The following is a 24,015-nucleotide window of genomic DNA, read 5'->3' as shown; positions in this document are numbered from 1 at the left end:
TTTGGGGACTAATAGTGATACATCTCTTATGATCTAGGGACTCATCAGGTGGAGGCAGAGAGGGCTTGGGGTGTATTAGTCACTTGTAGAGTGATGGATGTAAGAATGTGATTTTAGGAATGTGTTGGGAACATTTGCCCTAAGCTTTGCACAAGTGAGAGCCAGTACCGGCCCTGAGCTTTGGTAACTTGCTGGTTGTGGTTCTGAGCTTTGCTAACTTGCTAGTTGTGGTCCGCAGCCTCTCACCAGCCCAGGTGGGTAAATCCCACAGGAGTCTCCCTAACTTGCTAGAAACCTGATGGGAGTGGTTTGGATTGCCGTTAGGCGGTCACCAACTTGTTTTCTTGTGGGGGGAGCAGGTGGAGATGGTGTCTTTCCTCTGGGTCCCCAGTGTCCTGCCAAACCTGAGGATAGTGGTGAAACATGGACTTCCAGAGACTTGCAGCGGGAGCACCTGGGGTGAGTTTCCCAGAAACTGGGACTGTAGTAATTTTTTGATAGCCTCCTATATTTTGTGTAGGTGAGTGTGGTTGTGTGTATGTGGGAACGAGGGTGTGTAAAGCTTTTGGGGCTTCTGCAGGAGGTGGGAAGGGGCTACGTGAACATCCTAAGGTGACTGAGAAAGATTCAAGGTTGTCTCTCAACCCTCATCTAAAACTTGGGGAGGTCTTGGCAGACCTTATGCTGATCATCTGAGGTTGATGTAGTTGCTCTGGTGAGTTAGTGTCTGAAAGTGTTGCAGCTTCACAGTCTTGCCTGTCGCAATACTGTTCCTAATCTGAGTACTTCTCAGTGTGTCTGGGAAGATCAGAGAGGTCTGTCCATCTTGAAAAAGTTCTTGAGTCAAGGCATTTCTTTTCTCTTAGTTGGGTCCGATTACTTCATCAGTTCTGGAAGCTCCTTCCAACTGCTCCTGCTTTATTTGCATAATTTTGCTGGAGAACACAACCAAATCAGACATTTAAATTAGACATGAAAGTCCTTTCTGATTGTGCAGTTCCTTAGACAGTTTTCATTAAGCAGTTCTCTGGCTAGCTGAGCTTGTCTAAAATCTGTTGAATCTTCATCCGTAAGCAGGGATAGAGAAAGCATCTCATTGGAAGACTGAAGAAACAAGACAAATATTTGCACTGCAGTGAATTCAGGTTTTTCTCTGATGTGTTCCAGTCCCTTTTAAAGGGAACAGTGGAACTACAGAATACCATGGCATGGCAATTGCATACTGTTCATCTGCAACTTCAAAAATGTCAGCATATGGTTATAACACATTATTTTCTGCAGGAAAAGTGGAAGTGGTCAAAAGGTAGGAAATAATCCCTTCTTTTGAGCCTCTATGAAAGCATAGGTTCTTGTTCTTTGCGAGAAGGAGAGATCTACTGTATGCTGGGTCCAAAATTAGGATGCTTTTCACGCTGTATTTAAACATGCTTAGCGTGTGTATCAAGTGGATTTTACACTCTTCTTTATTCCAAGAATGTCTGTCTGAGAGGCTTGTACTTCATGTCAAATTATCTGAGAATAACTGCAGTTCTGTGTTTATAATACGCATTTTTAAAAATTATGCAAGGTACTTTGTTGACTTGCTGTATGTGAGCAGTTGTTACACAGCTGGAGGATGCATTCATACAGCGCTATTACTTTAAACTGTCACACTTTGTCAGTACTGAATTTATTTGCAAATCTAAAACAGTATGCGTAATCTGGTTGGCTGAGTGGCAGCTGTTTCTTTTTTGTTACATAAGAGGGAATGCATTCAGAAAGCTCAAGGACCTTGCTGGGTAATATAATTTTTGTGAAATATAATTTAAAAATACTCTATGAAATTACTCCATTTCAAAAATGCATTATTTTGATACACTTCTCTTTATATGTAATTTTTGTGGCAGCAATTTAATTAAAATCTAATTACAACACACATAAATGTCATGGTTTAAAAAGTAAATGGTAGTGAAACAGAAAATTAAATATTTGAAGCACATGCTTTTTGGTTAATTTGAGGAGCCTGTTTCCGGCTTCTAGACAGCAAAATACTGTTAACCACATCATAAAATTACTCCTTATAAGCCAGTCTAATTTTCAGGATTGACTAGCCAAGGATAAACTGAAACATCATACATGTTGTCTCTTCTTTCAATGCTAATAATACATTGTTTAAGTAAGTAGAACTTGAATTTAAATAGCTTTTGCCCTTCTGAATTATGCTTTTTTAACTGATACAAATAAATTATATTTATCCAGTTCTTTCTGCAAGGAGAGCAGGAAGCTGTGTCTTTTCATTTCATAGTGTACTAAACACAGTATATGGAATAAGACCGTGCTATCTTCAGGCAGCCACTGGTTTCATTGTAGATGGAAAAAAGACTATCTGTGAAAGACAAAAAGCAAAATATTTGATGAAGCACTTTTCAGATATTAAAGAATTTATGCATGGCAGTTGTTCCTCCTATTGAAAGCAATTTCTAGTGTGGAAAAACAAATCTCTCTCATGGAAAATCCTTCTTATTTAATGGTAGGTGACTGTTTTTTGTTTGTTTTAAAGAAGCGTTACTGATCACCAACATTGATCTTTGACATTGGCAAAGAAATATCTTGCTGCCATGGGGCAAACATACCGTGGGAGTAGTCAACTCTCAAGAGCAGAAAATAAGTGATCTCAGAAGTTTCTAAATTATTCGCTGCTGAGAGCCTGATGAATGTTTCCCGTGGGAGCAGCAGAGAAAAATACAGAGATGCTTGAGCCGCAGAGGATATCCACAGCAGTTCCCTGTAGACATCAGAGGGGCTTCATCTCCCAGGGAGATGGCGGTGGAGGTTATTTGTCAATTCTGTCCTTCCAAAGGAGTATTTGGACATTAATTCTCTGGGAAGAGGCAGAAACACAGGCTCCCAGCTTGGAGACTCAAGATCTCTTGGAAAATAAAATTTCCACTTGGTCCTGTACTGTACTTACTATTCTTGAAATGCACTTTCCTAAGATATCACATGCTCCTGCCTACAACCACTGGAGTTGCCTAAAAGTGCTCGAGGTCAAAGCTTAATTAACTTCTGTTCTATTCTGCTACACCAAGTCTCTCTCTCTCTTAAGTGTCACTGCTGGCTTGTTCTTGTTTGGGGTTGCGTTTTGCTTCTGACACTGTTACAGCTTCTTTGGTGAAGCGTAGGTGCCAAGGAGAGTGGGATGCTTATGTATTCTCTGTTTAATACCGATGTATTGAAGTATTCCTACAGACAGTGAGGGTTCAGCAGGTTTTTGTCTGACTGGGTCGGGGAGGGCTGAGGGTGGGATGTAGCACCGGGCTGCTCGCAGCCACAGAGCATCCAAGTGTCTGGAGACTCTCCCACCTTGGATAAGCTCAGCGATGGTCTTTGCCTGGGCTGGGTCTGCAGTGTGCCAAGTGTGTCAAGTTTTCTAGGGTTTCTTTTTCCCTGACTTTTTTCTGTCCAGCATGTTCCCTCTTCGTGGTCTTTATGCAGTTTGCATGGTCATGCCTGTTCTTTGCTTGTCCGGCTATTTGTTTGTTTGGGTTGGTGATTTGCTCTGGCCTATGTGATGTTGGCTTAAAGCTCTCTGTTTTAGGAGCCTATGTTTTCCATCATTGTAATAATGTCAGTGCCTGGTTGTCTTTGTAGTGCACTGTTCTTCACAATGCTCTTTTGTAGTCAGGAGATGTTTAACTTCATTTACAAAGAAGGTCTGAGGTGATATAAGTGCAGCAATGTGCCTAAAATGTAAGAAAGGTGTGGTGAAACACACTCCTGTCCAAGTTTCTCAGATCCTAACCTAGGATGCTAGGATGGGGCAGCATCCTTCCTCTGTAACCTGTTTAGAAGTTAAATATGTCTGTATGAAGAATATTTTTGTGCGTGGTAGTTTGCTTCGCTTTGACGGTAAGTGGAAACTGCTTCCAATGCAGCTTGCTCATGGCATCTCCCATCAGGGGAGGTGCATCCCATGGGGTGCAGGTGCGTCCCATCTCATTTACCGTTCCAAAGAAAGGAGTGCAGCTGCTTTAGATGGAGGCAGAGAGAGGGAGGTGCATCGAGTCTGCATTCACAGCCATCTCTCCTCTGAGAATAAATGGGAGCCAGAGAAACTGCGTCTCGACCTTTGTCCCCTTGTCCTGCAGTGAAGTGGGAGGTACTGAGGCCAAGCGCTGTGCTCATGAGGGTTTGGAGCACTTGAGGCAGCGTGTCCTGAATTCATGTTCTAGCAAACCTGGGCCCCATCCACACCAGTATTTCCCTTCACCATTGCATGGCTGGAGCTCAGTCTCAGTAGCAGTGAAGGAGGAGGAATGAGTGCAGCCTGGTGGCCATGGCTGGCCATCCAGGTGGACTTGCTCTGAGCAAGTTGAGATGACAGTGTAGCTTCCCTGCTGCCTCCACATTAATTGCTGGCCCAAGAGGTTGACTCTCTTGAGAGAGAGTAGGCATGCAAAATTGGAAATTAAATGCTGGTGTGGGCAAGACAGTCTGGCAGCTTTTTTATCACATGCAAGATACCTGTAGCCTGTCCCTACAAAGACATGTCTGTATTACAACCTCAGTTACTTTTCCCTTGGATCCATGCTGTTTTATTTCCTTCTGTCATTAAGTAACAATTTTGAAGGTCTTTTGATCTTTTGTTACTTTTTCAAAGGATGTACCCTCCCTCCAGGAGTTTTAGGGCAAACACCTGGGCTACAGCCACGTTCGTTAGCATCTTCACTGTTTTCTTAATCTGCAATCTTGTGGTTCCTCAAGGATGAGCTGGCATAATTCCCTGAGACCCAGTTGAAAACACAACTGCTTATTCACAGGAATCTTGGCCGTAGAAGGTATGTGAGTAAGGAACAGGGAGGAGAAGGTGAAATAAGGGACATACTTCATACCCAAGGGGTGCAGACAGCAACAGCAAATTCCTGGACTGATTTTTAAGGTTCTTCAAAGCAAAGCCTGCTGTACTGATGGACAATTTAACTACAGGGATTTCCGTGGGTGAGAAACATGGTGAAACAGAATTAATTCTAAAATGTTTTAGTTCACATATAAGCTAATTTCCTTATCCAGTAAAAAAAGACACAAGCCACTAGGCACTGGCCAAGGAATGAAGCAAGGGAGCTCTGTCCAGTCAGCTGCCAGGGGCCATCCTGCCTTGCCCCGTTGCTGGCTTTCATGCTTCTACGTTGAATTAGCCCTGGTACTGTTGTACCGTCTGCACACTTGACAGCAGTGGCATGGAGGGTGAAAAATAATTAGAGTTTCATAATGGACATTTGCATAAACTACTTCCAGGCCAGTTTCAGAGTATGCATGGCTGTTCTACAGTGGAGGAAATTAAAGACAAAAGTTGCAGATTAGGAGTCAAAGTCCTGTTGAAAAGGCCAGAAAGCAAAGGGTGGTGGAAAGTTCAATTTCAAAAGAGGATTTTAATGCATATCCAGGGATTGGATTAATTTGGTACTCTGTCAGCAACTTCTAGTTGTCTGGGCTGTTTTTACCTCAAAGGTGAGAGTTTACCAGAGTGCTCCGTGTTGGTTGATGTTGCTCCAGCTGAAGGCAATGGTAAAGTGCACTCTGATAGTCACACAATCCTGAACGCTTCTGAAATTTTCAGTTCTGCACTGAGGCCCATGCAAAAAGTGATTAAATAAACAGGGTTTTATTTGTACTCTAGCATTGTGTCTGGGAATAATTTGAGCACACCTTCTGGAAAATGTTCAGAGGTCCATAGGCAGAGGGACTCTGAAAACACTTGGTGAGAGAGTTAAAAAGTTGTGAATCATCTTGTTTGGCAGGAAGAAATTCCAAATGTTTTTTTCTAAAGTATGTTATTTGTATGCCTAGTTAGAGCTAGAGGGACAAATGAGCTGTAATTGTTACCTTCTTTACAAATGCATGGATTTCATGTGCATGAGAATTGGGAAGCAGAATTAACAGAAATAAGTCAACAATATTATTCTGTTTTCTAAATGATTGAAGTGAAGTTCAAACTGATATACAATTCCAGCATGCCTTTGCATGATACCAGTAGGAAGTGGCAATAGGACTTACAACTTGATCCCAAAGTGAGTAGCTGATTGTCTACCTTGCCAAGTTGTGTGCCTTCCCAGTTTCTCCATGCTGAACTAAGAAGAGTTGAGGTGGGAAGAGGGGTGGAAAGGGATAGAGTTTTCCATGGTGGGATACAGCGTTTGGATCTTCTGCTCTTGCCATGTGTTCAGTATCTTCTAGCCAGCACTTTGTGGAAAGAAGCCAGTTTCTAGCCCGTCTTGCCCATCCTGTGCTTTCATGTTCTTTGCTGTTGCAGTAGGATTGGCCAAATCCTGGGCCAATCTGTGTGTTCAACCAGGCTGAAACGACTGTCTTGTTTAGACGGTGATTTCAAAACACAACAGAAAAATGTGGTTTAAAATGTAAATGTGTGTTGGGCTTCCAGCGTGCATTTGCTAATGCACAGAGCTGCGTTTGCTGGCCTGATCCAGCGCTGGCTGGAGTCATGAGTGTTTTGTTGTTGACCCCTGTGGGAGCCTGGTCAGGTCCATCGTGGGCGGCTTGCATGGGGGCACACAGAAGAGTGTGCACAGGCTGGCCTGTGTTTGGATGCATAGTTGCTGCCAGAATGAGACTGAGGAAAGACGTGTGAAAGAATGGGATCTATTTGAAAAGATATGAAGGAAAAGAGTGGGTACTTCAAAGCGTGTCCATCAGCAGTCGGATCATTTTTTGCTCCCATGGTGTATTATTTTTCCTCCATTTTTTGTTTTCCTGTTCAGTCCTTAGATTAGGATTTTTCTGGGCAGGGACTTTGTGCTTACATGTGTTTGTGTAGTGTCTGCAACAGTAGAGCCCTGATGTCACATAGGACATGAGAATAATAAGTAATCTGATTTATATATTTTAAATCAAGTCAACTGAAAGAGGTAATGCCTTTTGCTTAGTTAACAGTTACATGTCAGAATGGATGTTCATTTTCTATTAATATGCCTTATTGCAGAGGTTTTCTGACCTATGTATGTGAACAGCTCATTCCCAAGCTTCTTAATTCCTCTGTATGATTTTATGCACCAACATAAATTGTGTTGCCATTGACAGCAAAACACTGCATGATATTTTTAACAACAGACCAGCAAGAATGTTAATACATGTTTTGGCACTGTGTAATGCTTGAAAAAAATTTTTTTTTTTCCCTCCTTCTTCTTATTCCTCTTTTTTTCCCCCTTCTTTCTGGTAAAGGCATCCACGCTATTTTTATTTCTACCCAGCAGTTCCAGAATTAGAAGATATCCCATTCTCCACATGTATTGATTACTTTGCCATATGGGAGACTGAAAACTTTTCTCCACCTTACCTGTTGTCACAGTTTGATGGTGCACTAAACACAGCTTTAAGACCACTGGTGGCAAGTTAAAGAAAATAGTGGCCATGTGATGCCAAGTGCTGATTTGCTATAAACTTGGTCTCTGGTTCAGATTGTTTAAAAGCATTGGTAGATTAATTCTGCACCAGCAGCCAGATCTGGTACTGTCTCTTTTCCTGCTGCTGACATACAGCAGGCATAAAAAGCACAAAGCCGGCATAAGCTCTGTATCGTGTGCTCTCACTAATTCAACAAAAATGAGATTGTGTGCCCAGGTCTGGCGTGGGTCAGGTTAGTGCGGCTGGGTGTTGCTCATGGTAACATGTAAATGATCTTGCTGCCAGTTGCACCTTTAAATGAGAGATTAGTGTTGCCAGCCTGTGCTGAGGAAGAAATTAGTGGATGCTTTCATTCTGTTCATCTTTGTGATTTACAGAGTCATTGGGGGGTTTCTCGCTCTTGGCTGAGTTCCTGCAGCCACCTACTTGTGATCATATAAAGTGTCTGAGCTTCTGTGTTTGGTGCTAGAATACATTTCTGAAATGTCTGGTTGTTCACATCATACTATATTTATGTGCCTTCTGATCTTCCATTATGAGTTAATCCCTTCAATACCCTAGTTGTTCCTTTGCCCTGCCATCACCCTGTATACCAGTATAGCAGTGCAGCATGAAAGCTTTACATGACACCTGCATTGCAGCGTTTTGTTTTTTTAACTGCCTCCTTGCTGCATGCCATACTGCTGGTTTGTGGCCTAAAATTGTGCCAGGCTTCCCTCGCAACCTTGGTGAACCGTAAGCTCCTCCTGTGCTTGACATCTTTTTGGGTATGGTGCTTTGCAGCAGGGATGAAAGCAATGCGAGCTGGAAGAGGTACAGAAGCTAAACAAAAAGCAAAGGGCTGACTGAAAGGGTGCAACAGTAGAAACAGGACTGAGGAGAGCAATTTTTTGTGATAAGATGATGCTATAGAAAATAAGGACCTGGGAAGTGTCTGGGCATATTGCATGTGCACTGAATGAAATGCAATATGTCTAGTATGTGTTTCTTTTTAAAGTGGATAACATTAGAGGCAACTTAGCAGTGCAGAGCAGCATAGAGACTTGCAGACATATGTATGTTGTTACCTGTTACTGGGTTTCTTCTTTTTAGAGGAATTGTATTTGGTTTTGTGGTAAATAAGCAGTATTTTAGATGCTTGCATTTTTTTTTTTAAATTCTGTTGGATTCTAATTCCTTTTCCTGGGGCCAAATCTTGCAGTTCTCAAGAAGAAACTTGTTCTTCTGCCTGTGTCTGTGAAGAGAGCGAGCCTGTGTTGAGGCTAGTGAGGAGGCAGAAAGTGTAGCTTATTTTGGGACATCAGCTTTGGGAAAATACCAGTGTATGCAATTTCAGAAACTCCCAATACAGCAGATGTACTTCACTTTGTCACCGAGGGAGGAGTATTGCAGTAAGCTTGACTGAAAACCCACAAGGTTCAAGGCTGATCTCCTATTAAAACCCAACAAAATAAAACACAACCCTTCATCTCTCCTCCTCTTCAAAACAAATTAAAAAAAAAAAATCCGGCTCTGAAGTCATTCACAGGCTAGAGCTCAGCTTGTGCATGAAAACAGCTGTGCTGAAACGGAGGCTGTGCTGAATTATTTACTGTGGCCTTCTGGCATGTTGCTGGCCATTTCTTATCACCCAGCTATCGTGTTACCAAGGCCAAAGACTTGTTATGTCCTTAAAATAGCCAAAATATGTACCAGCTGCGGAAGGTGGGAGAGGCCAGACAGGGAATTGTTCGGGTGGGAAGAACTTCCCAGTGCTGTGTGTTAGGTGACCATGTGGGGGGTGCTTTTAGAACAGGGTGGACAAAACCCATCTTTGAGGAATAACTTGGTTCATCCTGCCTTGAGGCAGGGGAGTCAGCTAGTTAACTCCTCAGGATCTCTTCCATCCTTCTTGTTCTTTTTTGCTTAGAGTGTACTTTTGTCATCAGTTTGGATGTAACAATGCTTTATTTTTTTCCAGTTTATTTGGGCTACTTAGCAGTCAAAAAGGTGGCAATAGCTTCTACCAACACTTATTTTTCTTTTTAAAAAGGCACCGCATCTAAACCAAAGTGATGAACTTGCTGATATTTCATATCAAAAGAGGGTAGCTTATCGGTCTTCATTAGGAAATTTCTTGTTAGTGCTTTTCTCTTCAAGGTTGTGCTGGGACCTTGCTAGAAGCATCCTTCAGATTATATTCTGGTAACTGTGGTCACTGAGCCCTTTTTTCTCACTCTTTTGACAAGAACGGAGAGCTGCCTCAGCTGCTAGTCGTTGGGCTTCCCTTGTGCTGTCCTGCCCTAAGCGAATGTTGGGGAGATGCTTCTTACTTGTGCCCAGAGGTGTCTGCACAAATGCTTGCGCTGCATTTCTCGCAAAGCTGCCTCACACTGAAGGAGTACCTGCAAATACTTGGTGTGTAAAAGCTGATGTTGTTTGGAGAATCTGCCGTGGCGCATTTCCCGCATGCAGGCAGTGTCTTGTGCACAGGCGCGAAGGCTGAAGACCAGTGTTTTACCTGGTGCGAATGAGTGAGGTTCTCGGGATGCTGGTGGAGGTTTGCAGTGTAAATCAGCAGAGGACCGGCTCTTCTCAAAGCAACCATGTGTGCATATTCAACTTTTATAAAAATCTACATGTAGACTTTTGGGCAATGTGTAATACTAAATATGACCGTATCATCACATACCTTGTCTCCAGTCTGTACGTGGAATTATGCTTGTTCTGTTACTCTGGATAGAAAAGAAATTAATTATACTTGCTTGTTTCTTCTCTTAAGTCATTCAATTGGGGGAAACCCCCCTATTTTCATTTAAGATTATATTAGCTATACAGTTAGAAAGTTAAAAGCTGAAGATTTCTCTAAAAGCATTATCTCCTATTTTGTTTTTCAGTTTGTTACTCCTTCCCTTTGCTGGGTGTAATTCCTGTTCCATTGTGTGTTTAGCCTTGAATCCTATTGCATTCCATTCAAACAGGGCACATGCTTTCTTAAAGAAGTCCATGACAATGTTTACTGCAATCTGTCGACAAGAACTGGTGGATGTTACAAATACATCACTGAACATTAGAAAGGCATGTTTATAATGTTGTCCTTGTTATTAATGTTTTGAGTATGGTTGTTTTGTGTTTATTTACAATTTCCCTACTGCTTTTTTAGTGTCTTTTGTGTAGGATTGTTTGTAGTTGCAGCTAAGTTGCAGCAAAGGTCATTAAAACTGTATGGCTGTTCAGGGAAAATTCTTGTCTAAGCACAAGTAAAATATGTTTAAACAATTCACCTTAAAATATAAAGATTTTTCTGAAGTGAGTCTTTTGAACAGTGAAGAAATATTTATGTTAAATTGTAGTGGAAGTCCATGACAATGTTTACTGCAATCTGTCGACAAGAACTGGTGGATGTTACAAATACATCACTGAACATTAGAAAGGCATGTTTATAATGTTGTCCTTGTTATTAATGTTTTGAGTATGGTTGTTTTGTGTTTATTTACAATTTCCCTACTGCTTTTTTAGTGTCTTTTGTGTAGAATTGTTTGTAGTTGCAGCTAAGTTGCAGCAAAGGTCATTAAAACTGTATGGCTGGGGATGGGGAATCTTTGTCTAAGCACAAGTAAAATATGTTTAAACAATTCACCTTAAAATATAAAGATTTTTCTGAAGTGAGTCTTTTGAACAGTGAAGAAATATTTATGTTAAATTGTAGTGGCAGCTTATGGAAGAGGAAAAAAGCCCCATTATTGATAGCAATGCTTGGGGATTTGCATTTACTTCGAGATGTTGGGACTTGCATTTTGGGAACAAAGAAGCCATTTTTTTACTCCTGTACATAGATATTTTTCTTAGAGCATGTAATTACAAATGTGGGGTCTGTTTGTACCATTACATTTACAGATAATATCCTTGAAAATGCTGGATAAAACATTATTTCTCAAGCTATTATGTTACTTACATAGTTTGGTAAAGACATTTTTAGCGTACTTTAGAATGTATTATTTTTATAGTCAAAGGCTGTTGGGAAGGTAGATTTATCCAGGCTGTGTATGCAAGGATAGGGACCAATTGTTGAAGTTTAAGTGTTAGACAGTGTGATGGCCTGGATCTGGAAGCCCACTAAAGGTCTTTTTGCATTGCACCCGTTTTGCTGGGGCAGGTTGCTAGTGAAGAAGATGGTATTACCTAAATGAATTCAAAGTGGAAGAAGCTCGGTTCAGGTTAAGGGCCAGTTATTTATTAGGGTGTGGGGTGACTTGCAGCAGAGTAGGGATCAGGCACACTGAAAGTGCCACAGTCGCCCCTTCGGCCCGTCCTGCCTGCCTGGATGCCGCTGTGCCTCAGCCGTGAGGGTTTGCTACCTCCCTTCCCCTCTTCTCCTCATGGGGAGCCTGCCCCAGTCCTTCGCTGGGATGCAGAAGAGTGTGAGAGCGCGGCTGGAGGTGGGAGCTTTTCTGAGGCTGTGGGGAGCCTGGTCTTTGCTGCTCCCTACCCTGGACGTGGGGCTCAGGGGACTGTGCTGCTGCATGCCCGACCCAGTCAGCTCTCGAGCACCCTAGAGAAACCAAAGGAAAACATATGTCTGAAAAACCTGTTTGGTTACATTGAAAGAGCGCGTAGACCTATAAATCCTGTTAAAAACACAAACCTTCCTAATCTCCTCCTTGGTGCTCGTGCCAGGGCAGTGTTTTCACTGGTAATAAAAGGTATGCTTTCCTTTATGCATCCCAGAGAGGTCAAAGCTGTCAAACACTTGCTCAGCCACAGATTTAATGCATTTAGAGTTGGGTTGGTGTCTCTCTTAATGCCCCCGTAGCTGCAGCCTCCTCTCCCCAGTCCTCCCACATGCCTTTTTGTTTTTTATTTCAAGGATTGCAATGATAATCTTGGCGCTCATTAAATCGTTGGCAAAACTCCTGGCTTCAATGGACTGAGGGCTTCTCCCATGCTCTTTTTCTTCTGTAAAATTTCTGCTATATTTTTGTAGTCGGAGATGTTGATGTGGCTGCCTGAAGTTCTCTGCTGTTACCGGCCTGGATGGTGTTTGAGGGGTCTCCAGTTCCCATGTGTCCCTGTGGTGGTTCAGTAGAGTTGAGGTACTTGTTTTGAGCCACTCAGGCGTAAATCTAAGTAAGATAATGGCTGGCTGGTCTCAATAAGTGCTCTTTGACTTTAAAATTTGCTTCCTCTGCAAGTCCATCAGAATCAACACTGTGTGAACTTGAGGGCAAGGACCTTCCCCAGCATCTACCTGAGAAACCAGCTGTGACCAGGGGCTGTGTTTATTTGCCGAGGTGGTGAAGTGGCACATCATTCCCATTGCTTTGCTTAAATGGGGTTTGAACTATCTGAGGTCCATATGGACCCTGAGAAGCATGCTTCTATGTATGCTACATCTGCAACATACTGTCTAATAATTATATTAACTGTACAATAACTATATTAAAATCTAAAGAAAAGATTTTGCAAATTTAGGAAAGGAATTGATCAAACATAGTATGAGGTTCTTCTTTATGGTTTCAGTCTGTCCTGTGAACTTCGTTTCTTTAGCGGTATATAGATCCCTAATGCTTTTATCGGAAGTATTGCTTTACATTCAAACCTGGCATTAAGTAGATGTAATTCTGCACTAAGGGAAGACTGTGCTGAAGGAAGAGATGCGTAAATATTCCGGTTTAAATGTAGTATTAGATACATTTTGAACAGCCATGGCATTCCCTTTAGCACAAATGATTTTATTTTTTTCCTGTCTTTTCCAAAGGGTGGCTAGCAAAGCTTACCTTATAAAGATCAAAGCTTTCATGGGGGTTGGTATTAAAGCGTCTCCAAAGTACAGTAAATACGCCTGCCCCAAATACAGGCTAAGACAGGCTCTGCCATGTGTAGATCTGAAGCCAGAGGATGAGGAGGGGCAGAAGGGCTGATGTGTGGTGGAAGAGGAGTTGTCCTGTGAGAGGGCAGGCAGCAGCGTGGCTGGCACGGGGCATGGCTGGATGGGACAAGTGTTGTGCAAAGCGATGGAGGGACAGGAAGGGATGAAAGTGTAGGGGTGAACTCCAGCAGTAGTAGGATGCAACTGCGAAGATTTTCAGGTGGTGAGAAGGGGAGATGACATAACTGCACCAAGGGTATTTTGGGGAGGAGTAGGTGAGAAGAAAAAAGATACTTAGAAGCTAGAGCAAAAGGCGTTTGTGGTGGCCTGAACAGCAAACTGATGCATGTTTTAGTAGTGGCCCTAGAGAAGAAGATGACGGAATTGAGCAACATGAAAAGAGAACGTCTGAAGACAGGATGGATGCAATGGCAAATGGGAAGTGTTGGAGATGATGATATGAGCTTGTCCTTTGTGAAATAACTGTTTCTGATGCCAGGTGTGGTAACCGTCCAGCATCAGAAAAGGTGCAGCTTAATATTCCTCTGTGAAAGTTACTGTCTCTGTTACCTTTGATTCCTCTCTAGTAATGCAGGGTTTAACCCTCTTGTTGGATCACATGGGATTTTCCAAATGAATCACTTAATTGTTTGGCCAGATACCGGCTAGCTGCCTATTTGCCTTCCTTCTGTAAAACCTTTGCTGAAATTACCAGCAATTTCTTCTTCTGGAGGGTTGTAAGGAGTAGGTTATGAAAAAAATGCTTTTTACCATATACACATGGGCTTTCCACTCCATGTTTTTCCCTCTTGCTTTTTTCCTTCACCCGTTATAAGACAAGGAGCTGTGAAATTCTCCCTCATGCCTGTACATTATGCAGTGCGATCAGTTTAAAATGTTCCTGTCCTTACTGAGTCTAAATTAACATTTTTAAAAACGGAGCAGTATAAGCCAATGGCTACAATTTGAGCTTGATTTTGTTTTTTTTCAGGAGTATGAAATGAAATGAGAAATACTGCCACGAAATACTTGCCTTGTTGCATGTAGTTAGTGCAAAGAAAACATGAAGGTTGGCTGGCTACTTAGTCCCTCAGCCTTAGGGGTCCAGAGGGTATAGAGGTGGTTTGGGAGTTGTGGCCACAAGTGCCCGTGTGGAAGAAACTTGGCTGTGCTCCTGTGCACCAGGCTGCTGTCAGCCAAGCACCCACTGGAGCAGTCTGTGGAGTGTCTTCAGGGACTTCCCCTGTTCCTATCTCCCCAGAATAGCCATCCATAGTATTACTCAACAGACAAAAAGGGCTATTCACAACTAACATAGAAAGATTAAAAAAAAAAAAAAGCATGATTAATAATAATAAAAAATAATTCTGGGTATAACAGGCAAAACCCAAGGAGAGGTAGGAGAAAACACTTGGCAGTTACAATAACACTTCAGGCTATTAAAAAGAGGTGCGTTATCAGTTTCTGAGGGTGACAGGCATGTTTGCTCTTGCTATTGGACTCCTAATGTTGTTTACATCTATCCTTACAGGAATAATCCTATCTAAGGAAGATTTTGTGCCTGAAAGTAGCCTTTGCCTCTTCACCCCTAGTCCCTAGTTCAATAGACCCACCTGTATTTAAGAGGAAAACAAATGCAGGATTCACATTGTTACGAGTGTCGGGAAAGATGTCCTTGAGGAGGGCAGGTGAAGATGTGACGTTGTGGGGGGCGGCAAGAACCTCACTGCAGTGAAGTATGTTTGCCATATAATGAACAGGGGAAGGAGCCGGATGCTTGTCAGGATGGTCAGGGGCATAACTGCGGTTTTCAACCATGGAAATTTCTGTGCTACCCCATTGCGCTTTGGTGCAGATTTTTAGCAGACTTGTTTATGGAGACGGTGGAGTCAGTGCTGTGGTGAACTGTTTTCAATACAGGCAGTGCTGGCATTGTTTGGAAGTGTGAATGGCTGAGATATTCTTCTGCAGCTTGTTTTCCAGAAAACACCATTTCTGCCAGATGTTGGGGCAATTCTGTCTTGTTTAGAACAACTGGGGCAGCCAGGGAGTATGGTGGAGCATGCTGTCCTCCTCTTCGAGGAAATGCAACTTCATCTGAATTTCCTCCCTCAGACATGTCGGACTTTGTTATTGTTTGCTGCTTCTCAGATCCCTTTCCTGTTCTTTTTTGAAGCTATTGTATGACAGATTTTTCTTGGCTGTTTGTTTTCTATTTACTATAAAGAAACCCATGGGTAGATATCTGGGAACTAGTACTCTTTGAAACCAGCATGGTCAGTTGTAGAATTACATCAGTGCTTTTCTTTTGTAAATTGAGTCTAAGACGATTTCAAGCACTTTTTTAACACAAAGCATGCTTTTGTAAATAGCAAAATACTCAGGTTTACTGACTTGCTTATTCTGATGCGTTTTAAATAAAAAGTCAGTTATATTTGTGGGGGTCAGGTTGAAAGGAATTAGTTGGAAGGCATTATTTAAAAGGCAGTTTTTTAAATCACCTTTGCTTGTGCAGGCATAAAACCAGTGTTATATTCTAAGTGGAAGTAGAAGACTGCAGATTTGTCATTGGATCACATCCTCTGTGTAGTAGAGTTGAAAAGTTTATAATAAACTTGCATCTGAAGTATGTATCAATGGGTTTGTTGGAGATGAGAAATTTACTGGATGTTTCTGAAAGCGCTTTTATTTTTCAGGGACAGGTGACTATAAATGCAAAATTTGGCAACGACATTTATCTCCCAGAGGATGCTGAGTTTTACTTTGTTTACGATGGATCCCTGAAGAGGCACATAATGTTTGCTGAGCGAGTTAGTGACAATGCTCTTCGGTCCATTGTTCCAGGTGAGCGTTAATTCCTGTTTACATTTTTCATCTCTTTGCTATACCCCACCTCCATTGCAAAGCTGAGCACAACTGGATGATTTGGTATAACTCTGCTTTATGGCTCTATAATGGATGAAATGCAGGAATTGAATGATGGCCTTTAGGATCCAGGCTGAGTTTGACTGACCATAGGTAATCCTGCCTTTCGTAGCAATCCACACCAGCGCAGCATCAGGCGTAGACAGTGTTACCAGGCTTGCATAGTTGGGTGTGCGTTAAAGTGCAGCCTTCAGGGATGGCATCATTTTTAATGTGAATTAATTCTATGCCACAACTGTTCACCTCCAGGCATCCTAACACCTGCAAAGTCATGTTTTTGTCCAAGCCTTCCCTGGGTTAGCCCGGCTTGCAAGGTCCTCATGGTGGAGGTGTGTGATGCTTGGAGCTCTGCTGGAGCTGTGCACTGTGCAGAGGTGTCGGGGAAACCATTTCAGGGGTGCCTCGCTGCAAACGGGGGATTTGTGTTGCCTCCCAGCCGGCTCTCTGCTGTCGCATTGTTCCCCTCGTGGATGTAACATAAACCCTGGTTGTCACCTTCATTGTGTGCTTTGTGACCTTTTCATTTGTGTGAGTAGGTGGCTATAGATGTGATGTACCTGTGCAATAGGATCTGCTTGTTACTTGTTCTTGTTTTCTAAAGGGGATTTAGAGTCTGAAAATAACTGCTGAGTATAAAAAGGGAAAGTTTGCTGCTGTTACGTGGTGGCTCCTTTGATCCTGTAAATGGTAAATGATTGTCATGGATTACAACTGGAGAAAATGCAATGCTAGGCTTATTCCAGGGTAGCAAAGTCTTTTCTTTTTTTTTTTTTTAGGCCTGAAATGACACTGTTAAATGATTGCTTCTGGGCTAGGAATAAAAACAGGAGGCTACAGGCAACACTTAATCCTCTGCCTGTTCCCAACAGAATCCATGAACAGATGAAAATAAAGTGCTAGTTTAAAATACAGCCCTGCTGTCGTTAGTGTTGTTTCGCAGTGGCCAAATTAAACATAAGGGAACGCAGAGCACTTTAAAAACAACTGCAGATGTGGGAAGTACATGCTTCCTTCTGCAGTTACTAGATTGCATATATACTTGCAGTTATTCAGGGATATTTTGGAAAATTTAGATTTGCACCCATAATACGTCATGGTTAGCTCTCCAGTGAGAGGTACAGCTTGCACCTCTTCTAGATATATGACATCCACCCTCACTTAGATGGCAAAGGAGGGGGAGGAATGCACGGGGTGCTTAAGAGGTTTGAGAGACAAACTCCCTTGAATTTCAAGGGTTGCAGCTGTAAGTTAGAGTGTTGATACAGCATTTGATCAAGTCTGCCAAAAGCATGAAGCATCCATTAGTTAAAAGCTTCTGGGTTTTGGCCTACGTGGAGACACTGGGTAGGTACAAAATTGGTGTTAATAAATGGATATATTACTCAGAGTTTGTGTTGCAGGCCACTCTGCCACTCTTTTCATGAGCGTCTCATTTTTCTTAATTCTTATCCAAGAACCTTCAGGCTTTTGATTTGTGGGATTTCATCCTGATGTGGTTACCTCTTCTTTCCATTGTAGTTAAAGAACCTTCACCTAGAAAGACTGGTTCCAGAATCAATTATGTCAGTGTAATTGGGAGGACTGGCAGTTCACAGTCTAGTCGAATCCAAGTTCATCACCAGAAATGGTTGATGGATGCACTACAACAAATAGATGTAATTAGAGGAAAGAATAAAAGTAATTCTGGATGAGCAGTTACAGCTCTTAGAGGCGGGGGGGAATGAGGAAGAACTTACATATTTTCTGAACATATGTAATGTTAGTGATTAATTTACATTATAATTGCAGGCCATGGATGCCAAGAAGCAGTTTCTGTCTCTGTGTTAATGTACACAAGGGGATACTCACCTGTGGTCCTCGGCAGCTGTTCAGTCACTTACAGAGAGAATTTGTCGTGCAAGTTGTCTCGCTTTCTGGTCGATCACGCAGAATGTGTCACTGCTGCTAGTCACAGGTTGTTGCTGGATAAGTTTGGGCTAAGGATAAAAGATCTGCAGTCCCTGGATAATGATTTGATGATGGCCGTTGCTCATGAAGAATTGCCATCGACCTGGAACATCCTTGGAAGCTGCTCAGAAGGTGGTAAGGTTTTATTTTAAGTTGGAAAGCTTTCAACGGTGGTTTGATGCACAGTTCAGAGCAGAGTGTCTCACCGTTTTATCCCAGGTTCTCAACCCTTGTGCTTTATTCTGTGGTTAAGATGAAAAATTGTTCAAGTATGAGAGGGGTAATCAGAGATTTGGTTTGTGCCCAGAGGTTTAAAAAGGATAATAATGGTTATTGTAAATCAGTCTCTCCAGAAGCATTTTGTGCCTTGACTCACTGTGAATGCAGTTCTTTATTTATAAATAGAGTCTGCCTTTGCAAGATTAAAGACCTGTCTGTTTAAAAAAAGCAAGAATTGTAGCAGTGAAGTATTGCTGCCATGATTCCAACCAAGTGAGATATTTTAATTATGCAGACAAAAAGGAGATGGTCATAAAACAGAAGCATGTGTTACTGTAGGCATTCTGATGTACAGAGTAAACATAATTTTTGTCACGGTTCTGTCGGTGTTTATGCTTTATTTATGACTATGATCGTTCTTTGGGGAGAATATCATTAAACCAGTTTTGTGGCTTTTTTTTTATTGTAGAGGAAGTGGGATGAAAATATACATGTAACTTTACATTAGGCTATGCTATTGAAAAATTTTGTGACAAAATCAGGTGAAATTTTCCTGGTTTCAGGTTTCATTGCAAACAAAAAACTGTAGTTAGGTTTTGCTGAAGAGTATAATTTTTTTTGCAGACGTAGCTGATTTATAGCTGAGGTTGGCAACAGTGTTAAACTTGATGGCTTCACATGTTTTTCATTGAAAATTTGGTACTTTTGGCTTTTTTCCTTTTAGTACTTTAAATTGCTAAAAATTGGAGGACAGGCAGTTTCCATATGAGCCAAACTGAAAGAGAGGTTCATGCAAACTTTTGGGAAGTAAAAACACGGCACTTAGCCCATTTCTTTGAGTGAGGGCTTTTTTCCCGTCTTAAATCTTTCTAATTCTTAATGACAGATAGCTTGAAATCTGCTACTGCCTTCCTCAGGAGAAGGATGGTTTTTGTCTGTCTGTTGTAAACACCTCTTTCAAGAGATGTGAAAACAAATACCAAGTCTCATTCGAATATTGGCTAGACAGGATAGAAAAAAAAAAAAAAAAGCCATTGCTTGTTTCATTTTGGTGTGTAGTAAATATTTGTTCACATTACTCAACTGCTGAAACGGCTGTTGGATCTTAGCAATGAAGAGCTTGATTCAAAGCCTGAAGAAATCTCAAAGCCTGAAGAAATCAGCTGTAGTTTTGTTCACAGACGTGGCTAAACTTTTCATCGAAACCAGTTGAAGCCCAACCCAGAAGCATCAGCAGGATACCAGCGGTACTGAGAGATGCTTGGGCAAACCAGCCGGGTACCTGCTTGAAACACGGGGAAGTTTATGCTGGGTGTGTTGTGGGTCTGAAGGGTCGGACATCAGCTCAGCTGGTACCAGACTAAGCTCTGCCAGGGCAGCTGCTACCCAAATAGCAAAATTCTTTAATTTTTAGTTATGCTAATTGTTAATTTTCAGGTGTACTGCAACATTTATATGGAAGAGTATGTTGCCCTCATGAGACTTTTATAGGTCTCGTATTCTTTTGTTTCTGTGTCTTTTTCATATTTTGTTCACTTTTCAGATTTCAATATTATACATAAACAAAATTTGGGCAAGCAACATTTATATGGAAAAGAGTATGTTGCCCTCATGAGACTTTTATAGGGTATTCTTTTGTTTCTGTGTCTTTTTCATATTTTGTTCACTTTTCAGATTTCTATACATAAACAACATTTGAATACAGTGGAAAAGCAGGCATGTGTGCTTCAGTCACTATACAAAGTCTGTGTGAGCATTTGAAATGTTAGATGAGCATGTCTTGAGCGTGCTGCTTTAGCGATTGCCTCATGGGCAGTGTTGCACTGAAGAGGTGACATCTCCCTTTGTACCCCAGTCATTGCTCTTAAATGAAGCTGGGATCTTGCCCCTTGTTTCTGAATAAAACAAAAAACGTCCAAATTCCTGGGGCCTGGTAGCAATGCTCATGCACGGCGATGAGCTCTTAGGGCAGCCCTGCCTGGGCAGTGCTTACTGGCCACCCTTGTTGAGTGGGGGACTCCTGAAAGCTTTCCAGACAGCTTCTTCAGCCCAAGGAAGGTCAGTCATTCCCTTTGTCTCTCTCTGAGGTCCAGGCTTGGGCTGGGCCTGACATCTATTTTGATATCCTCTAAGCAGTTTGTATAATTTTTCTTTGGCTCTTGTATTCTTTCCCTCTCCTTTCTGAAAGTATAGTTTTGATTCTTCTTACAGCCATATTCTCCTTTCACCTGACTCTGAGACGCACTGACTCATGTTGCTTCCTCGTGCTGTCTCCATCACTGTGTTTTTGTCCCCAAAGCCAAGAGGCCAAGCACGGCTGAGGGTTGCATGTGGCTGAGGGAACCCTGTGCGTGCAGGGGGAAGGAGAGGGAGGGAGGGAGAAGGGGATGGACTGGGGCAGGAGTGCTTCAGATCTCAGCACAGGTGAGAAGGGGAGGAGAAGGTTCTTCATTGGGTTGTCCCAGCATTCCATTTCTTCCCCATGCTCCAAAAGATCAAAATTGATGAGAAACAGGGAATTTATGAGGATTTAGGAAGAGGACGAGACTTTCTTTCCCTACCTGCTGTCTCTGCAACTCCTTGCCTTGACAGTGTCAGGATGTTCTTTTTAGTATCAGTGTTGTGAAAGACGCGGGTGCTATCATCCGTCACTAGGCAGGACCTTATGCTTGTGAGATTGTGTCAGTTTTCAGAGCTGCTGAGCTATTTTTATTGGAAAAAAACTATTTTTGAGTGACAGATCTCTGGAGAAAATTATTGCACCATCTGGTGTTTTTGGACCTCATTCGTTTTTATGAGGATTTAGAGACATATGGGTTGATGGAAAGATAGAAGAATAATTCATTCACAGGAGTTTTGCTATTTGGAAAAAGTGCTTTTATTCCCTTTATAACGCATAAAGAGGATTGGGTAAAGAGAGAGCCTGGATTGTCTAGGGAGCACTGCAAATAATTCAGGAATTTAGTGCATTTGCACAGGTCAGGACTTGTTAGCCACATTATTTAAAGTTCAACAAAAGAAACAAGAAAGCACGAACCTTTTGGTAATCCTCACTTGCAATAAGTGCCTGTGTGACAACCATGTCAGGAGCTGCTCACTCACACAGACTGGTCAGATGTTGAGATCAGCAGGCCCACAAGCAGTTTGCTGCTAGAGGAAACTGGGGACCTAGCAGAGGTGCTATGCTCAGACATTTATTTGTTGGTGGGTTTGAAGAAAGGGGAAGGAGGAGTAGGGAGAGGGAGAAGCTGATTTTCTTGTTGATCGCACCTTCATAAAGGATATTTTCCTTCCGAAAATTGGATTATTCAATTTATGGAGATAATCAGTGTTAAATATTCAGCCAAATAACTTGTTAGAGCTGCTCAGGAAGAAGAGAATCTTCCCACAGTTTTTCAGTTTACCAAAAAAAAAGAAGAAAGAAAGATGGAGTGGTTTAATCTGTATGAGAAAAATGGTTCCAAGTAACCTTTACTCTCTTAGTACCATCAGGTTAGGGCAGTCTTTTAGGACTAGCAGCCCCCAAGGACCATCAGACACAGGTTCAACATCTTCACTGCAACTTTTTTTATCTTTGACACGCTCAGCATTATGTCCCTTGGCTGTCGGAGGGGGACCGGGAGCACAGGAGTGTGGACCTTGCAAGGAGTCTGCCTTACATAGAGGAGGCTGAGAGCATCTCAGTTTCTGGTTGTTTTAAGGGCATTGCTGGGAGGGCGCGTTCAGGTTGTCTGGGTGACTTAACTGTGCTGGTAATCAAACAAGAACAGTTGCTGCTGACTTTGCCACTATTTACAGTTATTTTCAAAAGGAAGAGTGCTCTTTTACATTTAAGGCTATTGGTAGAAGCAATAAAATTACAACCTGAATTATGAAAATTAATTGTGGATCACAGGGAAAGGAACAGTGTATGCTTGATAAATTCCCTTTCATGAAGAAGGAGAATTTCCATTTTATTTCATAAATGCTTTGTAATTGTTTTCTAGGAATAGGTCTGGTGGAGTGAACTGAAGTATCCAACCTCACTGCTTTATAGTCTGCCTTTGGGGAACACACTTCCATTTTCTGTGTCATTTTTGACTTTATTGCCCTCTCCCTGCCCTTTTCTTTGTAAATCCTGTTACTGTTTCCACTTGGTGTTCAATGCATCCTGCTAAGCTGCACCAGTTCCAACCTGGCTGATGCATGTCGTATTTTTGGTCTAAATTAAAGAAAATTCTGCGTGTGTCTTTTCCTCAGTTGGAATTTTAGATTTGTTTTTTCCTGTGGAAGGAAAGGGAGAGGGGAGCAAAGTGCCTGCTCTCCTTCATGGAATTAGGAAAACACTGGGAACAGTGGATAAATATTTCTAGGTGTGGTGAGATTTGTGAGGAGAGGTAATATTTTTTTGGTCAGGCAGTTTAGGGGGTTAGAGAAACAGAAAAATCTTTGGCCTCGTAGGAGTTCACCCCTTTGGAAACTGCACGGGGCAGAGGGAGGAGGATGCTACCCTGGGCATTGGGAAGCAGAGGAGTGTCTTCCAGTGGCTGCTGCTGACCAAGAAACCTGTGGCATGAGGCAAGATATTGGCAAGCATGCTTCAGCCTGCGGGTCCCCAGCAAGTGTATGATCCTCATCTCCTGGTCAGTGGTAATAATAGCAGAGAGGAGATGTTTGAGACCCCCCGACCATGAAGGGGCTTTTTGGGAAAAGCCCCAAGCACTTGGTGATGGTGATATGCAGAGTGACAGTAGAGCAAGTACTGTAAGAGACACAAGAGATCAAGTTTCCTATTTAAGGCAATATATAAGTAGTGGGGCTCAGGAGCCTGCTCTGCTGCCGGAGAGACCAGGTATGAAGCTACGGTCTGACCCGAACCCCAAGCTTGGGTCGCACTGGGCTGGAGAGCCCTTCTCTGCTCCTGGCTGAGAGGGTGTCCCCGCCTGGTGTTGAGCAGTCTGGTGGCACTCAATAAACAAGCATCTTAAACCAAACAGCTCAAGGGAGTATTTGGCTGCAGTACAAAAGAATGAGGACTATCCCTCTGCTAACAGAAACCATCTCCTGTCGTGTTTTGCATCTTTGTTGGGGTCACCCAAGCAGTAAAGTCAACTGAAACTTCACCTGATGATGTAGGTAGTGGCACCATGTGCAGCCTTTACCGCATGGGGCTGGTGGATGGGCGCCTTCTCTAACCCTCCTGCTGCTAAAACTGCTGGGGCAAGACTCCTTAAAGTCCACCTTTGCAATGGAGCTTAACCTTCCCCCATCTCCTCCTTTTCTTCTGCAGCACTGATGCCAGCCTCCGGGTGTTAGTTGATAAAGGTATGATGAATAGGGGAACTAATTAAGGAAAAGTTGGATGTTCCAGATATTCGGTAAGTGGAAAGGGGAGATGCCACTGCAGCCCTGCCCTTAGACGGGCTGTCACGTACCTGGCTGTGTGCATCGCGGCCACTGTCTGTTCACAAAACCGCTTGTGTGTGGTTTTGCAGCAGTGGGGTGCACTGAAGACGGCTTTATAAACAATCTCATACCTAACGGAAAAATGAAAAAATGAACAGTAATGCATAAAAGTACAAAGCCAGGAAAAACTGGAATTTGTCAGCCAGTTTTGATGTCTCCCCTTGCTTTTAAAGTCACAAGTCTTGAGGTTTTTAGTCTCCTTCCAGGAAATGAATGAGATTCATAGCCCAGAA

General features: G+C 42.4%; 1 protein-coding gene across 1 annotated transcript in view; it reads left to right on the top strand.

Annotated features, from left to right (window-relative positions):
- Nucleotides 1-377: 377 nt before the first annotated feature.
- The window catches only part of ARHGEF28 (Rho guanine nucleotide exchange factor 28), a 114,865-nt gene continuing 91,227 nt past the window's right edge, over nucleotides 378-24,015 (top strand). The window contains exons 1-3 of the mRNA XM_019472243.1: nucleotides 378-459; nucleotides 15,943-16,090; nucleotides 17,960-18,253. Of these exons, the coding sequence (XP_019327788.1) occupies nucleotides 424-459; nucleotides 15,943-16,090; nucleotides 17,960-18,253 (478 nt within the window). The 5' untranslated portion in view covers nucleotides 378-423. The remainder of the gene's footprint in view (nucleotides 460-15,942; nucleotides 16,091-17,959; nucleotides 18,254-24,015) is intronic.

This window comes from Aptenodytes forsteri, unplaced genomic scaffold (assembly GCF_000699145.1).
Source record: "Aptenodytes forsteri isolate BGI_AS27 unplaced genomic scaffold, ASM69914v1 Scaffold99, whole genome shotgun sequence".
Classification (NCBI taxonomy): domain Eukaryota; kingdom Metazoa; phylum Chordata; class Aves; order Sphenisciformes; family Spheniscidae; genus Aptenodytes; species Aptenodytes forsteri.
This window is presented reverse-complemented; position numbering and strand designations above follow the sequence as displayed.